This window comes from Cavia porcellus, unplaced genomic scaffold (genome assembly GCF_034190915.1).
Source record: "Cavia porcellus strain 051 isolate PalLab524CR breed Dunkin Hartley unplaced genomic scaffold, mCavPor4.1 scaffold_21, whole genome shotgun sequence".
NCBI lineage: Eukaryota > Metazoa > Chordata > Mammalia > Rodentia > Caviidae > Cavia > Cavia porcellus.
Genome location: NW_026947504.1, coordinates 15,550,565 through 15,573,501, shown reverse-complemented (window position 1 = coordinate 15,573,501; position 22,937 = coordinate 15,550,565). Strand labels below are relative to the sequence as shown.

At 37.6% G+C, this 22,937-nt stretch overlaps 1 protein-coding gene across 4 annotated transcripts in view; it reads right to left on the bottom strand.

Annotated features, from left to right (window-relative positions):
- The window catches only part of Fbxo38 (F-box protein 38), a 45,814-nt gene extending 30,243 nt beyond the window's left edge, over window positions 1-15,571 (bottom strand). For 2 of the 4 annotated variants that reach the window (XM_013141078.3, XM_005006980.4), the window contains exons 1-5: window positions 15,441-15,541; window positions 7,635-7,825; window positions 4,424-4,557; window positions 1,265-1,428; window positions 907-1,072 (exon numbers count right to left, since the gene is read on the bottom strand). In XM_013141078.3, coding sequence (XP_012996532.1) covers window positions 907-1,072; window positions 1,265-1,428; window positions 4,424-4,557; window positions 7,635-7,762 — 592 coding nt within the window. In that variant the 5' untranslated portion in view covers window positions 7,763-7,825; window positions 15,441-15,541. Of the gene's footprint in view, window positions 1-906; window positions 1,073-1,264; window positions 1,429-4,423; window positions 4,558-7,634; window positions 7,826-15,440 lie in introns of those variants that run through there. The other 2 variants (XM_003477334.5, XM_063232333.1) reach the window with 2 other exon arrangements.
- Between the last annotated feature and the right edge of the window lie 7,366 nt (window positions 15,572-22,937).

Sequence of the window (22,937 nt, the reverse complement as noted above, 5' to 3'; positions counted from 1 at the left end):
CATCTTACCCAGTTTCAGAAATTTCCAGTTCTTTGGAACATTATTAAAACCAAGAATAATGTTTGGAACATAGTAAATAAAATATGTAAGGTCAAACTGTATTAACAGGGCTCCCCAAATACTGTTTTAAGAAATCTAAGCTAAAGATACCAAATTAGAGAAAAATGTCTGCCCCAATTTAACTTCAGTTGACATTATGGAAAATTTCAAAGAATATTTAGATGGAGAATATACTTTGACTAGTGCAAACAAAATCATTTTTGGAATAAGACCACCCTATTCCATGTTTTAGGGACAAATTTAAGTAGCAGCAGTTTTCTGTTGGTTCTTGGATGAAGAACATATGCTAATTGTCTTGCCAGGAGAAGCTACACATAAGTAAGCAACTAAGTTTTTTTAATTGGTGATGTTCTAGATGAAGCTTTGTTATAAAGTAGTAGTTATATATATCTAGCTATTTAAATGTAAATAAATTAATGTAAAATAAACGTTGGGTTCCTCAGTTTGACTAGCCACAATGCATAGCCCACAGCATAGATCAAATATAGGACATTTCTATCATCTCCAAAAACACTGTATTAGAGAACCCTCCTCTAGAGGGCTGAACTAGGACCAAAAGATAGATGCTAGAAAACTAAGAGCAGGATTCTGGCTCATTGGAACAAAACAAAATGAAACTTTCAAAAATTAGTCACCTTTAAGGAAGAACAGATTGATTATGAAGTCCTATTGTCTCTTGGGGGATCTTAATGAGAAGCCTGAATTGTTATAGAAATCTAACAAGCACTGTTTTTTTATTTTGTTTTAGCCACCACCAATCAACAAGCCATGTGTAAAAGTCTCACTATTCCTTTTTTGTAAATATTTAGTCATGTGGCATTCCAAGGAGTTACAAATGACACTCACCAACTAAATGTAAAGTTTGAATTTTCGCTCCTATAGGAATTTTCAGTTTATTTTCAGGAGGAATTGGAAATGCTCCATTACGATTGCGAAATTTCCCCAAAATATGAACATGTGGCATATATGTCCAAATGGATTCTACTAATTCCAAATGCGATGTTTCCACACCCTAGAAAATACCACCAAAGCAAGCATAAGACAAACCTTTTAATTAACATCCTATACTTCTATTTCTGTTTACAAGACATTAAGAAGGCAATGCAACTTAAAAATTTGCTGGAGTTAGTATCTACAGGTCCTATTATTTTTTTGATCCATTACATCATCTGCCAGTTGACATCACAACAGAAAATGCACTCACCACCAAGTTTGGGCATGCCTGTAAAGCTTCTAGGACTCCTGGAATGCTAAACGCTTCATGGCCCCTTACTCTTCGTCTCTCAAGGTATCGAGGGTGAAGACCATACAGCTGTTCAACATCTGGCATCTTCTTCAAAAGTGTTAAGAAACTGGAATCTGTGAAACCTGGCAAGTTCAGAAGCATTTAGAGCCAGGTGCACCTTTCTGCTTATGATCACTTACTAAGCATATTTATCAAATAAAAATTTTTAAAATCCCTCTTTAAATTTTTCATAAAGCTAGCATTAACATGAGTTGGATAAATGGTTACAGCAGAAGATATATTCCTTCTGTAACATACGAAATGTGTAAGACTCTGCATACTCTGAATTACCTCTTTATTACTGAGCTTTTTCATTTCTTATTGTCTTTTGTTGTTACTTTTAAGGCACAGAAGTTTAACACCACGCATTTAACCCAGAAGATGTGGACACACATGCTTAGTGGACTAACAGGGCCACCCACCTGATCCTCATTACCCTGTTCCCTCCCAAAGGTGTTTTCTGGTATAAAATGTAGTCAGGATCATAACTTCCATCTTCAGGAAGCCCACTTTCAGCCTAATTCTCAGATAAAGCCAATTTCTTTTATTGGGTTCACTTACTAGTAATTATTCTGTTTTCTACATATCGCCCTTTCTGTATCAGATAAGACAGGTGAAAGTTGGCTAAAAAAACAAGATTCATTCAGACTAAAATGATACTGAGTTGACAGGGAGCCATTTATCTGAGCAAACCGTTTTCACTGTAGGAAATCAACAAGATGGGAGCAGAGAAAGGCAAATGACTTCCACAGGAGACACTGGTTCAAAAGACAGGGAAACAAGTGATGTACAGATATTTTCCTTATCAGTGGAGCCTTGGAAAGTGTCTGCAAGCCAACTGTCTGCTTGTTAATGACAAAAATATTAACTCTCAAAAATAAAACGAAAACTCAAATGACCTAAGTCTTAAGTATCACAGTTTTCAAAGGTTACTGTTTGTGCGGGGCTACTACTGATATGGTAATAGAGACTCACAAAAGTGAGGGAAAAAAAGTAACCTTGGGGAATACTTCATACGTGTAACTTTGGCAGTTTTTTTCTTTTTTCTTTTTTTTTTTTTTTTGTCTTTTTCCTTTTTATCGGTACCAGGGATCGAACTCACGACTGCCTACTTGCAAGGCAGGCGCTTATGCCGCTGAGCTAAATCCCCAGCCCCTAACTTTGGCAGTTTTAATTACTCTCTTGTAAAGTAACTTTTACTAAATGAACTAATAAAAGCATTTTTCTTATTCTCATACATAAATGAAAAAGTTATCACTTCATTTATAAATGTAAATACAAAAAATGACAGAGTTTAAGAGCTACCAAGTGGCAGTCCCCAGAATTCTACTGTCTGTAAACTAATGACATCTACCTTCTGTTATACCTTACACACTGCCTCTCGCCATAAACAGGGAAGTTCTACTTCCTTTACACAGATGTATGAAACTCCATATATAAACCCTAAAACTCCATATATAAACCCTGAGCCTGGGCAAGATGGTGCTAATGAAAGGACTGCAGGCTAAACAATGCTCCACTTCTCTTTGATATTCCTGGCAGAAATGAAAACCCTTGGGTTTACTGGTATGTATCAGAACCCTGCACACTGATCCTTCTCTAATTTGATAAGGATAAAGCTGTCAATACTAAGACTATACTACTTGCCCGAGTAATTCTGTATCTACAGAGCATTAATCCCACCTCCAGAACTCCTGCTGACTTAACCATCTACAATAGCAAATCTAATAGAGTAAGACAATCATTTTGACACTGCCTTAATTCTTTTCTTTATACTTAAATGATTGCTCTCTGGAAGGAGAGGAACTCCTTCCCCACAGGATGTAAGTATATGAAGATAGATATAGTATGTCTCTATCAAGCTAAGTTCTACTCTTAGGTATTTGCAATATTCTTCACTCTGACTAAGGGTTGAAACGTACAGGACCCCAAATTGCATAATATTCTGGTATCTTAGTGATAATCTGTTCTGCGCTACAGAGTAAGACAATTTTCTCCTTAGGCCTTTCTTTTGGTTAAGACTTGTTTTATTTGTTATCCCTCTCAGCCTGCTCATACCTTCAAAATCTGATGATCTGGACAGTGTAGGAAAAGGATGAACAGAAATGTTTCTTTACTGAGAAACAGTAAAATACACCAATCAGTGTGTAGCAGCATCAACCAAAAGGAATACTTGATTGGCCTTTTCAAAGTTCTTCCCTTTTAGAGGTGTTGTGCTTAGCTGAAGTCATCAATTTTCTTTCCTGACTATCTTTTAGGTCATTTGCTGCAGGTTAGCTGGCTAATTCTGAATAAATGGAGAACTCAGATTTGAGCGTATCTAAGACCTAGTATAAGCTTTTTTTGTGTTTGTTTTTTTTTTAAATTGGAGACTTAAATTTTTAAATTGGTGCTCGCACATGCTTGGTAATTGCTGTGCTACTGAGGTACATCCACAGATCTTTTTCACTTTTTATTTTGACATGAGTTTTGCTACGCTGCCCAGGCTGGCCTTGAACTTGCAAACCAACTGCCTTAGGCTCCTGAGTGCTTAAGATTACATACAGATGTGTACCATCATGATCCTGAACAGCTAATTTGGGCTTTTAAAAACAACTTAAGAAATGTAAGCCTCAGAAGTAAAATGTCTGGGACCTGTATAAGTTACCTTAGAGTAGTGGACAGATACCTAATTAAAGAGTGCTATTAGCACACAGAGGAAAACTATGATGGAGAATGTCGCTATTTACCAGCAAACCTACGTCAAAGAATACAGAACATACTGTTTAGTAAGACATACATGGATTTAGCTGGTCAAGAGTTTAGTGAGTATCTAATCATATATGTGTATGATAGGTGGAGGATATCTAGTCACTTAAGGGTTATGAAATGAAAACAAGAGACCACTAAAACAGTGAAGCTTCAGGCAAAATGTGTTTTACTCAGCTAAAGCCAATATGAACAATTTGGATAAAATCTAACCTCCCCACAAACATGGTGACTCAGATTTTCTTTCTCAAGACCAAGTGGCATGTTTTATGGAATCACTGTCTCTCTCCAGTAGGGCTCCACAGTACCTTACAGGCTAGATGTACTTACCACTTGGCATATACTCCCACCAACGCCCTGCACAGAGATCCACGATCCGCACGACTCTCAGATATAGGGTCACTGCTTCCTTCAGCTTCCGGGAAAGACATTCCATACACATGATATCCTGCAGAGGGAGGTACCTTTTGTGAGAGAAAGAAACTCATATTTATCAAGCAGTACATACTTCTTCACCATTTTTTTTTCTTCCTCCATTCTGCTACCCTTCAAATGAAATGACATCTTTTAACACTCACAGGGTTTTATGGCTAACACACCTAGATCATATAGGTTTAACAGGTCAGGTCAGCCATACTTAAGTATCCAAAGTGTTGCATGCTCTCCATGGGACATTTAATAAAACTTTGCCTTCTTTTAAGTTTTCCTGGGTAAAGAAAATATAAAAACAAAAAGCAAAGGAAGGAAGACAAAAACACCAGTGTGTATTATGGCTTATATCTAGAATGTACCCCTCAAAGTCTCACGTGTTCAGAAGTGGGCTTTTACAAAGGAGACTGGATCACAGGGACAACATGCTCACTCCATTGTAATTAGTGAAATCGGCTCAGAACGTTAGGTGTGCAAAAAGTCACACAGCTACGGAGAACGGGAAAAGGGCACAGATGCCAATGGTTTGATAAGACTCTAATTTCCAGAAATTATGCTAATTTTAGAAAGTACGATATTTCTATACTCCATTTTTTCTACCTCTTGCCATTCTCCCCTTCTTTTTAAAACTGGCTAGAATTAAGTCAAATTTCCTACCAAAACAGCTTGTTAGTTACAACTTAACCAAGTCTCTATAAATTAGCTATAAGTAATTTTCAGAAACTACATGATTACACATTTTTATCCTAAATCATTTTGCCATTCCAGTATTTTTTTTCTAAATAACTGATACTTATTCAAAAGACTGCCTAGGTTAATTTTATACTTCCTTTAAATAAAAACAGATCAGTAATAAAAATAAAGATTAAGATGATTTTACATCATATTTTTCCTAGGAAGAAAAAGTGTATTTTACAAAGGTACACAAAGGGCTAAAAAAGTACAAAAGGCATATATTTTATTTTACATTTTAGAAAAAGACGCAAGATTAGATTTCTTTTAAAGAATGCCCAAGTTTTTCTTGTTTCATCCACATGTTAATACACCGTTACAACAGGTAAAAATTTAGATAAAAATTTCAAAGCCTAAACAAACTTAATCTGTTTATTTTTAGAATAAACATTGTACGACTTGTAATTCTTCTTTCACTGTCTTTTTTAGGGTTGGGAGACGGTAGTAGTGACTGAACCCAGGGTTTTCACAATGAAGTACATCCCTAACCCTTTACAAAAGTGTTTGAGACTAAGTCTCAGTAAGTTGCGCAGTTGGGTTCAAACTGTCATCCTCTTGTCCTACTGTCCCAGACTGTGGAATCACGGTCATGTGCCTCAATGCCAACCTCACATTTTACCAGTTTGCTGTATATTTTCATTAGACCTAAGATTATAGATTCTATACTTGATTTTACCCCTTCAATTCAAATATGCTGTTCAAGTGCAAAATATCATCTGACCTACTTCCAACTTAGTCTAATTTATTAAAAATTATTTTACTGAGACATATCTGTACATCTTTATAGGCTATGGTGGGAGAATTTGATAGATGTATATAACACATAATGATCATTTAACAATTTCTAACATCTACCCTAAAGACAATTTTATCTATACTTTCTTTCAGTTATAATGGCAAAAAATGAAGACATATTTTTACTTTTTTCTCCAAATGGTTTGTAGGGGGTGATTCCACCATTGATTAATTACACCCACCTTTCCTTACTTATATGAGTACCAACTGAATCATAAACTAGATCACCACAAATATTTGAATCTACATACAGAGTTTATGTTCTTTTGTTTTGCCATGACAGCATGAACATCAAATCGAACTATTATATACTGTAGGATGCACTTAAACATCTACGAGGGCTAATCTTTTTCAGAAAGTTTTGGAACTGACAGACTTTTTTGCATGAAAATTTTAAACTACTAGAAGAAAATTGGGTCTTTTATTCAGACAGAACTGAACAAAACCTATATATGTCACAAAATAAACTGTAGAAGAGAAAGACTAATACAGTGTATATTAGGAAACACAAAGTATCCAAATTCTTTAACTCTATCATCACTATCTCCAGTAGTTTATAAAAATTCAATACACTGTAGAAATTTCAGCTTATTTATGCAAACTTTTTTTCTAGGTAAAGAGTATAAAGAAAAATTCAAGTGTTTGGAAAACTTAATTGCAATTGTAACTATAGTAAAGAGAAAAACTGCAAACATCCAGGTTAGATAACAAAGCAAATGGTATGTCACACACTGTATATACATTCTATAATAGTAATTATAAACACCACGTAGCAATATGAAAATAATTACTAACAGTGAACAAGTAAATGTTACAAAATGCAATGAGTGCTTCAAAAGACCATCTCACAGAATTCATATAACATTTTTATATCTAACACAGCTAGTAAGTGGTAAACCTAGAATTCTAAAACAGATCTCTAATTCCAGAGATTATTGATTTGAATGGTATAGTAAAAACAGTAAACAGAAAGATACAGAATCTAAACTAGCATAATTTTTCTATTTCCATTTACACATCTGCTGTTATAAGGGAGTTTAAATAAAAACACAATTTTTAAAAGTCTGTTTCTTTAAAAAATGTGTTAATAACAAAATGATTTTAATGTAGACACTGCATATAGTACAACGGGTATTATTTCACAAATCTTTATTTTTTGGTGGCACTAGGAATGGAAGCCAGGGCCTTGCACATGTTAATAAAGTACTCCTTAGCTACAGCCCCACCTTTCAAAACGTTTGTTTTAAATTCTTTCATATATGTGTATATTCAAAAAAACAGGTTTTCCATTGCAAGGTATAGCTAAAAAAAGTCAGAAGCACTGCTTCATGTTTATACACGGGTATTTCTATAATGTTTAGTAAGCACTTGAAAATCAACTAATGCAACAGAGCATGAGTTTCCATTTTACTTTATGGAGATATACCTTGCTATGAACTAGATATCCTCCTGCTCCAGCCCCTTAAGTAATTTAAACTTAAACTCTATACAGAGCTAGTGGCTACCACATTAAAAAGCAAGGCACTAGGGTTTGCCCTTACTTTTATAGTCCAGGTAGGTGGAATTCAATCAAGTAAAATCTTACCTAAATATATGGCAAAGTACTTCATGTGAAAGTTGATTCATATAGTCCTTTGTTTCATCTGGTATTACTTCCTCTGGGATTTCATCATTTATGAGACACATTTTAACACTTTTCTTTCGTGGTCCCATTGTTGCGTTCCCTCTGGTATCAAAGAGCAAATTTCCTTTCCTGGTTATATGAGTTCAAAGTACCTGAAAAGCAAGCAGAGAACAGAATAAAGCAATGCACCAAACCCAACCCCAGAGCTATCCCTAGTAAAACCTATGTAAAACAATGTTTATAATTCAGCTGTGGTGGTGCCTGTCTGTAATCCCAGCATTTAGGAGGGGATCACCAGGAGGGAGCTCAAGGACCATCTGGGCTACATAGTGAATTCAAAGCCAGCCTGAACTACATAGAAGACCATGTTTCAGGAAAAAAAAAAAGTAAAAAAGCACTCTATTATGAAAGTGGGAATAGCTTAATAATGGTGAACCAGATAAAACAGTTTATATGAAATATTGGTCTCCTTATAGTAGTAAGGACATTATAGACAGAAAAGTAGGCATAGGTTGATAGCTAAAAGGAAGTTCTAAATTTTCATTAATTTAGGCATAGGTTCATGTACTCCTTTTGAGAGCTTATTTGGAGGTTTTAGCAGGGGTGTGCAGAAGGGTTATATATCCCTGACCCAGTCCTTCTCTATCTGGTGTGATTGTCCTCTTCAACCTAGTGTGTAGCTTTGGGAGGGATGCACAAAGAATGGTGAGGGAAGCATGGGACACCAGCCTAGCCAGCCAATTCAGCTGGTAATCAATGGAGTGACAGATGTCCCACCGGACTACCCTCACATTCCACGTACTTATTTTGGAAGTCTACTGTGGGCCCAGCAATGTGAACAAAGGACACCGGAGGCAAGTGAAAACAGACAATCAAACAATCATGCAAAATAAGCTTGGATTTCCAAATTGAGATAAATTTTATAACTAAAGTAAACAGTGGCCTGTGATAAGGCAGCTTGAGTCTGGGGTTCCGAGGGAAGAAAGGACTGAGCAAGTATCTAAAGGAAAAGCAGGAATTAACAATGCAAAAAAGGAACAGGGAAGAAAGCAAAGCACTCCTGAAAGTGCAAACAGCATGTGCTGGCTCATACTGGGAAAGAGCTTTGCTCTAAGAAGGAACCGAAACAAAACCAAAGGTGTTAGTGTGCAGAAGGTGACCAGGAAAAGGATGAAGATGCGTCTCAATTGCTTGCAGGGCTCTGAAACCACCATATGACGGGAGCCCACGGTAACACTGTGAAAGTGAGTGGCACTACCACACTCCAACAGCTCCAGTCCCTCCAAGGGACCAGCTGGGTAGAGGTTACCAAGGTGCATGGTGTTTCTTTGCTGCAACAGGAAATGGAAGGAAACTGCTAAACTAAGTGAAATCTTCACGTTTCTTGTGCCTGTCCGTATGTGTACTCTGGTCTCTTCCCTCGCTGAAAGGTTCCAGTATATGCTCTTATTTCTTGCAGGTGTCAGTGTCCTTATCCCTCCCCAACCCACTCCTCCATCTGCTGCTTTTAATCAGCGATGGTCTGCAAAGTCAAAGAAACACGATTTTAGAATTGCAAGTGGTTTCACATCCACAGGTACCCAGTGGGCACAGCACTTCTCAAGAGTCATGACAAAGTATTAACAGGCTTATCTCCGAGGACTGAGGACAGAGACAGGAAAGTGAGAAGAAACCCTGACTCTTCACTTCATATTCTCCTGTGTTGTTTAAAATTCTTAGACTAGCCACGAGGATTATACTTCTTTAGAAAACTAATAAGCAAAACAACAACAACAAAATCAGCTTACGTGAAGTCCTGGTTCCCAGATGACAGATCCAGTCCTAATCCCTCTCTCCGGCTCATCCCTCAACGCACACCACTTGCTCCTCCGTATTCTCAATCCAGCAGCACCTCACAACACTGGTGGTCTTTCTTTCCTAATGAGCTAGCAACTGTGGATGGAACGCCTTTCTCCCCCTTTTTTGCATAAGAGCTACTAACCTTCAAGATCTAGTGTAATCGGTTCATCTCCTCTGAAGACTTCCTACTTACTCTTTTATCTGTGTTCCCCACAGAATTTCATGTTTCTACAGCAATTTGTGTACTGTTTTGGTCATTTCTGCCATGAAAAAAGATGTGAATTTTGCCTCAATCTTGCCTCTTTTCATAATAAATTCAGAACTGTCAGATATATACCTGTATGACTTCACATACATATCTAGTAGCTAGGGCTAACACTATGAACCACATCACACTTCTGTAAGCACTGTTTCCTCACTGAACTCAGCAACAAGCTTATGATGCTAATGATAATACAATCAGTTCTACTCCAACAGGAACACAAATAACAAAGGGCTACTTCTAGCATGCAAAAGCCTCAAACAAACTACTCACCAGCACTGACTAAACTACTTATGAATAACCTGTAGTTAGGCTCAGACCTCTAATACTGCACTTTAGCACACGCTTCAGTTTTAAGAACACAGACAGTGAGCCAGGTGTGATGTGCACACCTGTAATCCCAGCACTTGGGAGACTGTGGCAGGAGGATTGCCCTGTAAATTCCAGGTCAGCTCAAGTTACAGAGTTCAAGGTCAACCTGCACTGCATAGAGACACCCATCTCAAAAAGCCAAAAAAGAATAGTCAATCTGAATGGTCCTATTCCTTTGGAGTAAAACTAGTGCTTACCGATTGTATTTAGCTTCCAGTTGGAATACGAAAACCTAAAGAAAATAGGTTGGGTTCCCAGAGTCTTCAAGTAAATACACACAGACACCAATTCTGACAACCTTTAGGGACCATGCTATTAGTTCTGCCTTTTTTTGTTTCACCAGATACACAAAACTTAGTAACTAATAATGTACTTTTACGATTTCATGTTTGATTATTCTTTATTTTTCAATGGTTTAGTTTTGTGAGTCACATATAGTAGCCCAGTATATAACCTATACCTTAATTTTCAGACTAAATTGTTAGTGCCCCTAGTATCATTAAGTTTATAAAAGTTTACTTGTTCAGCATTTAAAAAATATTTACTCACAGAAATGTTACTATACATAGTTCAGGTCTCCAGCAAACCAACCAAAATCTAATTACTCTCTGAATTACCACTAAAGACCAAGAAGCCTAAATTGATAGGAGAAACATTTTAAGACAGTATTCACATTTATCATGCCTAGAATTGAAGATTTGATCTTTGGTTTGTGTGTGTGGAACCAGGGACTGAACTCATGACCTTGCGCTTGCCAAGGAGGTGCTTATGCTGCTGAAGAAAATCCCCAGCCCCTAAGATTTGATCTTATAGCTATCTACTCAGCAGGCAGAGTAGGGCTTGCCCATGTAAGTCTTTGGAGGGAATGAAAAATGGGGTAAAAGACAAGCTCTTAACCAGGTAGAAGTTCCATCAGCCCTCTTTAGTCCCAGGAGGCGACTCTGGAAAAGTGTAGAAGATATAAAGCTTCCTCACTAAAGGAATTATTTCTTTGCCCTCATTTCCAGTCTTGACAAAAGAAAACAAAACTATCTGGACTAAAGCTGGCATCATTTTCACTTACGTGAAACACCCAGTTAGGATATGTTGCACATTTTATTCCAAGCACTGAGGGATACTGCCTCGGTTTCCTTGTACAAGAAAATACCAAAATTTCAAGAAGTGAATGTGTCTCTGTTGCAAGCGTACTCTCTCTCGTTTTCTTTTCAGTGGGAAGAGGGATAAAACAAGAAAAGGAGAAAATGGTCTTCACAAGCTTTCTGTTTCTTTTTCTTCCCACCCCTTTCTCTAAAATCTCATTCTATGTTCACAGAATGAGAACCCTTCCCAGACCTAGGCCTCCTGGGAGTTTGTATTTGTAAAGCCATGGAAAAGTTACTGGAATTCTAGTGAGTTAATTCCAATCCATCACGTCCAGTGCAACCCACAGTGAGAATAAAGACACCCAGGCATATTTCTAGTTGTGGGGGTCAAGGGGGTCCTCAGCGGGTGACGTCTACCTGGAAAAAAGGCCTCAACATAGCGTAGAATGTGGGTTTTATTAATTCTCAACAAGGGGAGTGGCTCAGAAATGAGTGACTGCTAGAGTGGCAGGAGGTGAGTGAGCTGGGCTAGGGAGCGAGGCCGGCATTATTTCTGCAATTATGTACAGCAAGAAAAATATGAGGATCTGTGTAACACAGCTTGAGGTAGTATCTAATGTTTTGGGGGCTAGAGCTTCAGGTCTGATGTGCAAACTTTTCTGCTCTGAGAAGTCACAGCCTCTTATCGCAAGGCTGGGTCACAGCTGACAGTGAGCAGCATAGAGTGCGGTGGCTCTTCATCACGGAGCCTGCTTTTTGGGAGTCACAGAGTGGGAAACAGCTGTCACAGATCTTCAAAGATTATGATCAGCACCTCAGCCAGCCATGTACACTGCTTAAAGCAATGTAATTCAAGGGACAGAGAAATGGCTGAGCCAGCTCTGTACATATCAGTACATGGTTTAGCCAAAATGGAGTAACTGCTCTTTATTCAAGGAGAGTCCTCCAGGTGGTCCTTCATACTTTTCCTTGAATAACTCAACAAAGTAAGGAAAGCCTAGGACAGTAGCAGGTTAAAGAGAAAAGAAAGGAAATTTCAGCTACCAGCAGTAGAGAAAGCCTAACAGAAAATCATGGAAAGAGAAGGAAAGATGAATGTAAACAATGCACAACTACAAATATGAGACATATGTCGTAGCCCTAGAAAATTTTTAGAAATTTCTATCTTGCAGCACCAAGTTATCTCTATGATTACCAAGTTTTCCAGGCTCAGATTCAGCCTCAAAGAAATGTCATTCTGGAACAATTGTAGAATCGATCTGAGAATGCGGAAAGTTGAAGGGGCCCCCAGAAACTATCTTGTCACACAATTCTAGAGATCCCTACTCAACATTGGCTCCTTAAGATTTTTAGATGGATGAACAGAACCAAAGAGGATGACCTGCCCAAGGTCACACAGAAATGTCAAAGCTCAGGCTCGGATTCAGCCTTTCCTGCCTACACTTTACACCCCAACATCAAGTCTTCTGCCCAACAGCTGCTGCTCTGCATTCCAAAGTGATGACCCAATGCTTGAAGATGGGCTTCAGGATGCCCTGACAGAAGGGCCTCTGACCACACCCTCTACCACACACTAGGGTTTGTGGTCCATCTAATTGAGGCTCCCACGCAGTAGACTACAGTCACTTGGATATCCCATAGTTCAGGCAGTACTCCATGGCTGCCTGTCTAGTAGACCTTAGCCATAGAGGGCATTATTTTGTCCTCATGTTCCAAGCACATGATTAAGTCTCATGGGGCTTTAAACCAGAATCTTTCAAGGATATAATTGCTCTAGGAAGTATTTTTCTTCTTTTCCTGCCAGTTCAAATATCTGTCTTATCCCAATTGAAACTGTATAACCCTATAAATTTATTAGGATTGCTCCCAAAATTATGCTTTTTAACATTTAATGTTCAAAGTATCTCTACTTCTAATACCAAAGTACCAACGTTTCCTTGCAAAATCTCCTTTTAATTCTCTATTTCCATCATAAATATTTTAACATTTTATTATGATTCAAAATTCTAAAAGTTACCGACATTTACAGAAATCTTTACTTTTTAAAAGTATCACAACTAAAAATCTTATACCTGTCCTATCTTGTCAACAGTCTCCTCCACAGCAAACATATTTTACCAATTACTCCTTTCCTCAGATTGCATGTGGCATTCTGGAGCACATGTTTGTTTCATACTAGCATTTCATTCCAGAGAGATAAATCAACTTACCTTGCAACTAAATTCAGGGATATAATCTTTTACAAAACTTTCACAATTCAGAATTAATTTCTCATTTTGTATCAAATTAAAGTCAATTCTCTTGAAAAGCTCCTCTCTTGTTTACTAGTAGTTTGTTTACTTAACTATCTACCCATCTTCTCGCTCATTTATTTACTTTCTATTGGGCAGAGGTGTTGACACAGTCTTTCTCCACCTGAAGTTTATTGCCTCAGAGTACAGACAGATTCTACCACATTTCTTACCTCGGTCATTTCAGTTCACTACAACTCAAATTATTTTTCATTATGCTTACCAAAAGAACTCCACTCCCACTTAAAACTCACCAAAGACTTCAGTGATTCTCTCTGGTTAGACTTCCCCACCTTTCAGGTTTTTAATGCCTTTTGTTAGTTTCTACTGGTTTCAGCTAGTTACACCGAAGTAACCTTACATGTTTCCCAATTAATGTTAACAGAAGGTATTATAGATCTGCCTAGGACATAAACGTCACACCACATCCAATAAACTGCTCAGATACACACACATGCGTGCACGTGCAAACACACAGGTTCAGTCCTAAAAAGGGTCTAGAAATCATCCAGTTGAAACTATTTTATAGATACAGAAATTGAGGCACAGAGAAGTGAGCTGGCTTGCCCCAAATCAGAGGCAAAATATGCCATTGCCAAATCAATGATCCAGGCCTTCAGCAGCTGTTCAACTTCATTTCACTACCCACTTTCCTGAAAACTAGCTTTCCTTTTTCTCCTATAATTAAAACTTTTTTTTTCTAAAGTTAAACTGAGTATCTCATGCAAACAGCCTTTTAAATATACACACCCCTATATTCTTTATCCAAAGAGGAAACTGCAATTGCACGATCACAAATTTTAAGCTGGAACAGTAGTCTTACAGATCATCTAAACTAGTACTTACCAAAATGAAAGTTAAAACTTACAAGCACTGGCATTTTTTAAGTCTACAATTAAATAATACGTACCCTCCACACTCCAATTCCTCCCTCCTCCCAGAAAACCGTATCTTTACAGAGCCATTAGTTTGTCCCTCAGTGGTCTGTGGAGAGTAAGAAAGATTAAGGGACCTAATCCCACACCTTCCTTTGACAAATCACATGTCAATCCCAGAAAAAATGCAGGCACTTGCCCAAAGTGAATCATCAAGCAAATGGGAACTTCAGGACAAAACCCAGGGTTCCTGTTTTTCACGCTACAATTATTTCACTATTGGGTTAGATTTATAGTTTTCTGGACAGAGCTTCCGAACGCGCGGGGATCTCCTTAAAAGACTAGGCGCCGGTGGCCTGCTACCTATCTGAAAAAAAAAAAAAAAGACTGTGGCTATGTGGCTATCTGATCAGTTAATTCCTGGACAAGCAGGGAGCAGGAAGGACGTGCTTTTCAGGTCTATCGCTAAGACTCCATGACAGGGAAGCTGAGAATACGAATTGCCAGAGCTGGCAGGAGCACCGGAGACACCCAACACGTGCAATTTGTAGATAAGTAAGTTGTGGCACAGAAAGGATAATGGATCTGGACAAGGTCACATATGAGTCGGAGGACAGAGTACAACCAGAACTCCAACTCTTGCTCCTCAAGCGCAGTGGTTTCTCTCAAAGATGTTACGCGCTGTGTTCCGCTCAGCGTGTCCCTCTGGTGCAGCTGACCAAATGCCTTAATCCATTTACCAGCCTAAACACCGACTTAACGTTAAAATCGTGGCATTCGGGACGCCACGGGAGGGGGAGGGGCAAAAGTGAACCTCCCATTTCGGAAGCAGATCCCGGTTCCACGAGGGCTCAGCGCGTCGGGCTCTTGGGCCAGGTGCAGACCCAAAGCAAGGCCTAGAAAATGAGGAGCTACACATTCGACCCCAGCTCTCCCTGCAGATCTAGGCCCTGCGGGAGGTAACAGACCCACAACCCACGCTGTCGAGAGTCTAGGTCTACCCTTCCGGCTGCGGCTGCCCCGGCTCACACACCCCAGTCTTCTACCTCAGGCCTTCAGGTCCGGTCCCCTTATCCGCCGCCTCACAGTCTGTTATTGTGGCTGAGAAGGAGGGAGAAACACTACAAACACTTCCCGAGGCCCCCACCACTGATGCACTTCCGCTTCCGCCGCCGCTCGGGCATTCCGGAGCGCTGTCATCCGGGACTGCGCCCGGCCCGAACCTTGCCTCCATATTGGGTGTGGCTGGCTGCGGCGAGGCATGACAGCCATGTTAAGTGTGGCACTTCAGTTTGCCTGTGGCTGGACCTTTTTCACGTTTTGCCCAAATACCAAGGCGGAAGCACCCCAATATTGATGCGCCGGAACTAGTAGTTTGCTCTTCGGTGGGGCTGGTGCTCTCGCGTAAACCTTTGGGCCTTTGTCATTTCTAGAGCGAATGAATTTCAGTAGAAATGTTTTCCGGAATTCATGCAGCTAAAGCCTACAGCCTTTTATTTTTTCTTTTGGAAGAAGGGCTTAGACATGTTAACAGTATCACCACTGTGATTTCCGGAGATCATCTCTGCATGTGATTAATAGTGCTTTACAGTTCTTTCACATCAGTGTCTCAATGAGAACTTTCAAAATGGGCAGGAATAGGCTTAATCAGTTTTTTCTCTCTTTTTTTTTTTTTTTGTTTGTTTTTTTGTTTTGATGGATAGCCAATTGCCTTCAGAGAGAATGGTTGACCTGCACGGTGTCACAGTTGCACTGACGTCCCGACGTTTATTTTCTATACCCAGTGTTTTTGTCCTTACACACATGTAACAAAATGGGCCAAATACCTAAATTTAAACAGTTACAAACGCACTTGAAGGTACGTGGTGTGCATGGAAGCCACACTGCACAATTTCACAAAACAAGGTGGGGTGACCATCCTGTTGGAGAAAAAAACTGAAGTGGTTGCTAGAGTGTCCCTGACTCCTTTTATTCTTTTTTTGATTAATACAAGACCTACCTGGCTTTTTTCTTATTACTGGCCACTTAGGTTTATATCCTTAGATATGTTTGCTTTCACTGACTAAGTCAAAGGAAGCCATTCATTTTGGAGGAGACACACACACACAACACACACACACACACACACACACACACACACACACACACACAGAAAGAGACTGAGAGAGAGAGAGAGAGAGAGAGAGAGAGAGATGAAGGGGTTTATCATCCAAATCACTGTCTTTCTGTACAAGTATGTTAGGGTCTTTGAAGCAAAGAAAATGGGAGGAAATACCCTGAGATAACAGACATGCTCGAACTTGTTTCATCCCTTTCTGGGCCCAGACTTTATGGAAATGCAGCTGGATTTTACCAGCACCTGCACATTTTCTAGGCTGAAAAGAATGAGTGGTAGCGACCTCTGAGGCACGAGAAAGATTGGAAAGGCCATTTGTGTCAAAGGAAAAATCTAACTTTTAAAGTTACATTTTGTCAATGATGGTTACATGGTACTAAGGTTAACACAGTAGATTTTATCTTTCTTATACAAGTCATAGTTGTAAGTGATCCATTTCTATATGGCAAAACATAGATCACAATTTGGAGAACAGAGAAAAAAAATGGCAAAGCTTCATTGTATTCATGTACTGTTCACCTTCAACTTAGATTTCCTATTACATTCTTTATGTAAATGATGACATTCTATTTCCCACGTTGCTTTTCTAACAAGATCACATTTCAACTCTGATAAGTAACAGTAAGACTTTTCTGTTTCCTAGATTGGAATGAGATAGTGTCACTGGGAAGCTGGTCTCTGATTAGCACGCTGGTCCCTCACTGCTTGGTCCTAGCTTCTAGTGCTCTTCATGAAATAATTCAGTCAAGACACACGGGCAGCTATACAAAATACAGGTAGAATTTATAATAAAATAAATATACAGATAGTTACACCTTTAAGTGAGAAGGAAAGTGGTGTCATGAAGACATCTACCCCAGCATAATTTTAGATACATTCTATGTACACAAAAGTTACTCCTGAGGTTTGGGGAACTATGGTGACTATCACTGTTTTATGTAAACAATGTACATATACTTATCAATGTATCTCTTAGAGGTTTCTGTGGCAATCTGATGTCACAAAAATATATGCATTGTTCCTTTTAGATGGTTAGTGTTCCTTCAGGGGCCTTAATCATTAAGAATCTAAATCAGATCTCATTCCAAGGAGATAATCTTTAAAATCTGGTATCATTGGATGTAGCCAATGGTACCCAGGAAAGCTTTTTGCTTTGTTTTGGGAATAAATGCCTAGATATCAGTTGGAATATACACAATATATAACCTTAAAATATCATTGTGTTCTGTGGGATGGCTTTAAGTCTGAGACTTAACAAATAATACACTTATAAGTGTATTATGTTTGAAGTGTTCGTTTCTTAATTGTCAGTGGCAAAGCATGATTGTTTTACCTCCAGACCCAGACCCAGACCCAGACCCACAAGTCTGTCAGCTTATGACTACCTGCTTAAAATATGACAATACTGAGTGTGGAGTGCAGGAGCTACCATTTACAGAAGACAATCAATGAAATTTCAGCATAGCTGACTTGAATTTTTAATTCAAATGGATATATCCTGTTGATAGGCAATATTGCTCCTGTCATTAAAAAGCACCGTGATAGGGCTGGAAATACATAAATAAGTTAGGTTTTCCTATTTCAAATTTAAAACATAACTAAGCCATAACTAAAGATTGTAAAAGGTGAATAATAGAGATTTTTTTTTCTGTATTAACCCTCAGCGCACATAGTTTCTTGTTCCTCTAAATCCACATCTTCACTTGTTTCTTGTGAGATATTTGCAATCCTCTAACAATGCCTGGCATGCAGTGAAACTCGACAAAGAGTCATTGTTGTATCTGCTTATTCCTTCCTACATAGCTCTTTCTGGATCATTTCAGTCAAGGGCTGAAATACTAATACGATATTTCCAAAGTTCACTTTTACAGTGCTCTAAGTTTTTCTAAGTTATGAAAGAAATCAAAAAAAGGATATTGTACATAGGGACATGCAATGGGAGACAGGTAGATCCTTGAAACTTCAAAACTGATGCAGGCGGTAGGTGGTGAAAAGTCTGAATAAAAGGCTTTATACCTTTATAAATATGAACTTGAAATTAGCACTATGCAACTAAGCATGAGTTATTTTTGTGAATCATACCATACAAGATCAAAGTTATATGACAAGTAACTTAAAAGATTCATTTAGGAAAATCAAAATTTAAAGAAACTCAATGCAGTCTTCTTTTTCAAAAGTTAATTTTATCATTACGTTTTAGATATGCATAATGATCACATTCACCATAGGAAATTTGTACCTGTGCATGATACCTCTTGAGTTTTTCTTTCTTCCCCAACCCTCTCCTTTCTCTTTAACCCATCTCCCCTTTCTTACTTAACAAAAGCTTTGTTTCCATTTCATCCTTCTACTTTTTTTTCTCATTCCTCCTTTTCCCCTCCTCCCTATTTCCCTTCTCATTTGAACATTTATTTCCCAATATCAGTTATACATTTTGGCCCTTACTTACCCTTTTGGTTTCTCACACTAAAGAAACAGTGTAATGTTTAAATATGTATATTCAATTTATTTCACTCAGGACTATGGACTCAAAGTACATCTATTTACCTAGAAATGTCTCAAGTTTATCCTTATTTATGGCAGTAGTACTCCATTGCATAAAAAACACATATTCTCTATTTAAAAAACACTGATAGGCATTTGGGCAGTTCCCAAGATTTAGCTACTATAAACAGTGCTGCTATAAACATGACTGTGCATATATTTCTATGCTATGATGCTTTTACTTCCCCATAAACCCTCCAGCACTTGTTATTGGTTGATTTTTTCATGATAACCATTGTTTCTGGAGTGGGATGGAATCTCAATGTTATTTTAAGTTGCATCTCTTGAATGACTGGAGATGTTGAACACTTTTTCATATATTTATTTGCTGTTTGTTCTTCTTCACCTGAGAAGTGTGTGTTCATTTCAGATTCTCATTTTTGGAATAGATCTTTAAATGTGGGAAGGGGATCTGTTTTTTTTTTAATTCTTTATGTATTATAGATATTATTCCTTTGTCTGAGGAACAGATGTCAAAATTTTTCCCACTCTACATTGTTGCTTCATTCTGTTGGTGATTTTTTTTTTGCTATGCAAAAGATTTTAACAAGATTAGTTCCCAACTGTTGATTCTTTGTGATATCTTCTGTATGGTTGGGATTCTGCTTATGAAATCTATGCCTATATCAAAAGCTTGACCAACTCTATCTTTCAGCAGATTTAGTGTTTCTGTTAATATTTAGATTGTTAAAAAGTTTTGAGCATTAATTCACTTTTATTTTAGTTTAGTGCATAATGAGGGATATGGGTCTAGGATTAATTTTCAGCATGTGGAAAGCCAGTTTTCAGAATCATTTATCTAAGAGGCTATCTTCCTTCAATGAAGATATTTTGTCCCTTTGTCAAAGGTACGGCAGCTGAGTGTGTTTGGCATTATTCTATTGATCCTCGATTCTGTTCTGTTACTTTTACCATGCTGTTTTTATCATGATAGCTTTGTTGTGTAATTTCAAATCAGGGATTGTGATGCCCCTGCCTTGCTTTTGTTGCCTATAATTGCTAATTTTTTTAATAGATTTCAGTAGTGAATTTGTCAGGACCTGGAGATTTCTTTGTCAGTAGATTTTTAATTACATCTTCAATTTCATTGACTGATACTGGATTATTTATAATTTTTATCTTATTGATTAAGCTTTGGTAATTTGTATGCATCTAAGAATTTGTCCATTTCTTCTATATTTTCCATCATATTAGAATATAGGTTCTCGTATTAGGCATTGATGATCTCCTAGATTTCTGCAACAGAGGTTACCCTTTGCATTCCTAACTGCATGAATTTGAGTTTTTGCTTTTTTTTTTATAAATGGAGCTAAAGATTTGTCAATTTTATTTCATCTTTCAAAGAACCAACTCTTCGATTCATTAGTTCTTTGTATTGCTTTTATAATCTCAATACCACTAATTTCTGTTCTGAACTTATAATATCTTCCTTCTTACATGCTTTGGGCTTGACTTGCTTTTCTTTTTCTAGAATTTGAGGTGCAGCATTAGTTTATTTATTTGATTTTGCTCTGTTTTGTGATATGGGAATTTACAGCTATAAATTTCTATTATAGTAGTACTTTCATTGAGTCTTATAAGTTCTGGAGTGTTATACTGACATTATTGTTTAATTGCAGAAACTAATTTCTTTAGTTTCATCTGTGACCATTGATTATTGAGGATGTTGTTATTTAATTTCCAGATATTTATGAAGTTCTTAGATTTCTTTTGCCCCTAATTTCCACTTGCATTGCACGTAGTATGCTAATATGTATGGAATTATATCAACTCGTTCACATTTGCATAATCATTTTCTGTGAGTTACTATGTGGTCTATGCTGAAGAGTGTCCTGTGTGCAACTGAGAAGAATGAGTATTCTAATATGCGGTAGATATTTACTAAGTCTATTTGTTCAAATATTTGTTTCAGTTCTGGTATTTCTTTGTTTATATTTTGTATAGTTGATCTATTTATAGCAATAGGGTATTGAGGTTCTCCATTACAATTGTAGTGTTTATCTGATTTTTTAATGTATGTTGATCTTTATTTCTTTCCTTCCTCTCTTTTCTTTCTTTCTTTTTCTTTCTCTCTTTTCTTAGGGGGAATAGAACTCATGACTTTACACTTGCCAGGCAAGTGCTATGCCACTGAGCTAAATCCCTGGCTTCATATTGTAGAGTGTGCTGATACTTGGTGGATATATTTATGATTGTTATTTCTTTATCTTGGATTATACTCTTAACAAGTATGTAGTGAACTTGTTTGTTGCTCTTGACCAATATTCATTTGAAATCCACTTTGTCTGCAAGTAGAATAGCTACTCCTGCTCTTTCCTTGGGTTCCTGTCCCATGGAGTATTGTTTTCTATTCCCTGATTTTTCAGTTTCTGAATTTCTTTTTGTGTTAAATGAGTTCCTTCTATGCAGCATATTGTTGGAACTTGTTTCTTGATCTGTTCTGCCAGTCTGTTTAACTAGTGAATTGAGACATTTACATTGATGGTTATAACTGATGTGTATTCACTTATCCTTGTCATGGTTTTGTTCCTTTTTTCTCCTCTGTTTAACTAATTGCCTTGCCTGGTGGATTCATTTTACTGTGGCTCATAGAATTATAGTATTATTTATCTCATTTTGGAGTGCTGGTTGGTTGATCATAAATTTCTTCAGCTGTTCTTTGTCATGAAAGTAACTCATTTCGCCATTAATTTTGAAAGTTTTTTAGGGTACACCAATCTGCATTTCAAGTTGCCTTTTTTAGGGCTTCAAATACTTCACTCCAAGCTTTCCTTGACGTAGGGTTTGTGTTGAGAAATGTGCTGTGATTGTGGTGGGCTTTGTTTCTTTTCTGACAGGTTTTAATATTCTGTTCTTAGGTTGAATTTCTAGCATCTTAACACTATATGCCTTGGTGTAGTTTTTTTAGTGGCTAATTGGAGTTCTATATGCTTCACTTATCTGCATATCAAATTCTTTTTCATTGCTTGGGAAGTTTTCTACCATTAATTCTGTGAATAGGCTTTTTTAAAAAAACATGTTTATATCCTTTGTGCTATCTCCTGCTTTTTCATTGGCTCCAGTCAATCTTATGTTATTGTTCTTCACATCATCTAGTAGCTGTTGGATTGCTTTTTATAGTTCCTTGCTATTTTTAAGAAATATTTCATGATTTGCAACTGCAAACCTGTTTTCTAGTTTGGATATTTTGCCCTCACATTGGTTTATTCTGGTGCATATACTTTCAATAGACTTTTGAATCCCCTGGATTTCTACTTGAATTTGTTTCATGGATTCCATTTCCTTCCAATGTTGAATATGCTTGATTTCTGTCATTTTCCTAAGGTCTTCTATTTTTTAATGTGCATCTACTCTAGATTCACTAACCATTACCTTCACTATGGTCATCATCTCTTTAGTTATAAATTTCTAATGTGATTTATCCTAGAGCCTCATTCATCTGCTTTGTTACTTTCAATTTTACCATTTCAGAGAGTTCAGGGTGGCTTTGGAGCTGTTTCACATCACTGCATCTTGAGTTTTCCTTTTAAGCTTGAAGTCTGGGGTTTCATCTTGTTACTGTGTTTTCTCATTTTATTTTTTAATCTAGTTTTTGTGTTGATGATTGTAAATTGCTTATGACAGGTGGTTTTATTGCTAGTAGTAGGAACTCCTTAGGAAATGATTGTTTTAGAGATATCTTCTAGGTGTAGCTCACTTTTGGCTTTTGAGTCTGTTGCAAGATCCTGCCTCTTAATTTACTGGGGATGAGAAGTTGCTGCCTATTCGGCCTAGCCCCTGGTTCTTTGACACTAGTCTGTAGAATTATGACTCTCAGAAAATCTCATTTTTTGCATACAAGAAAGAACACTGATTAGAACAAATATGCAACCTTGGTTAAAGT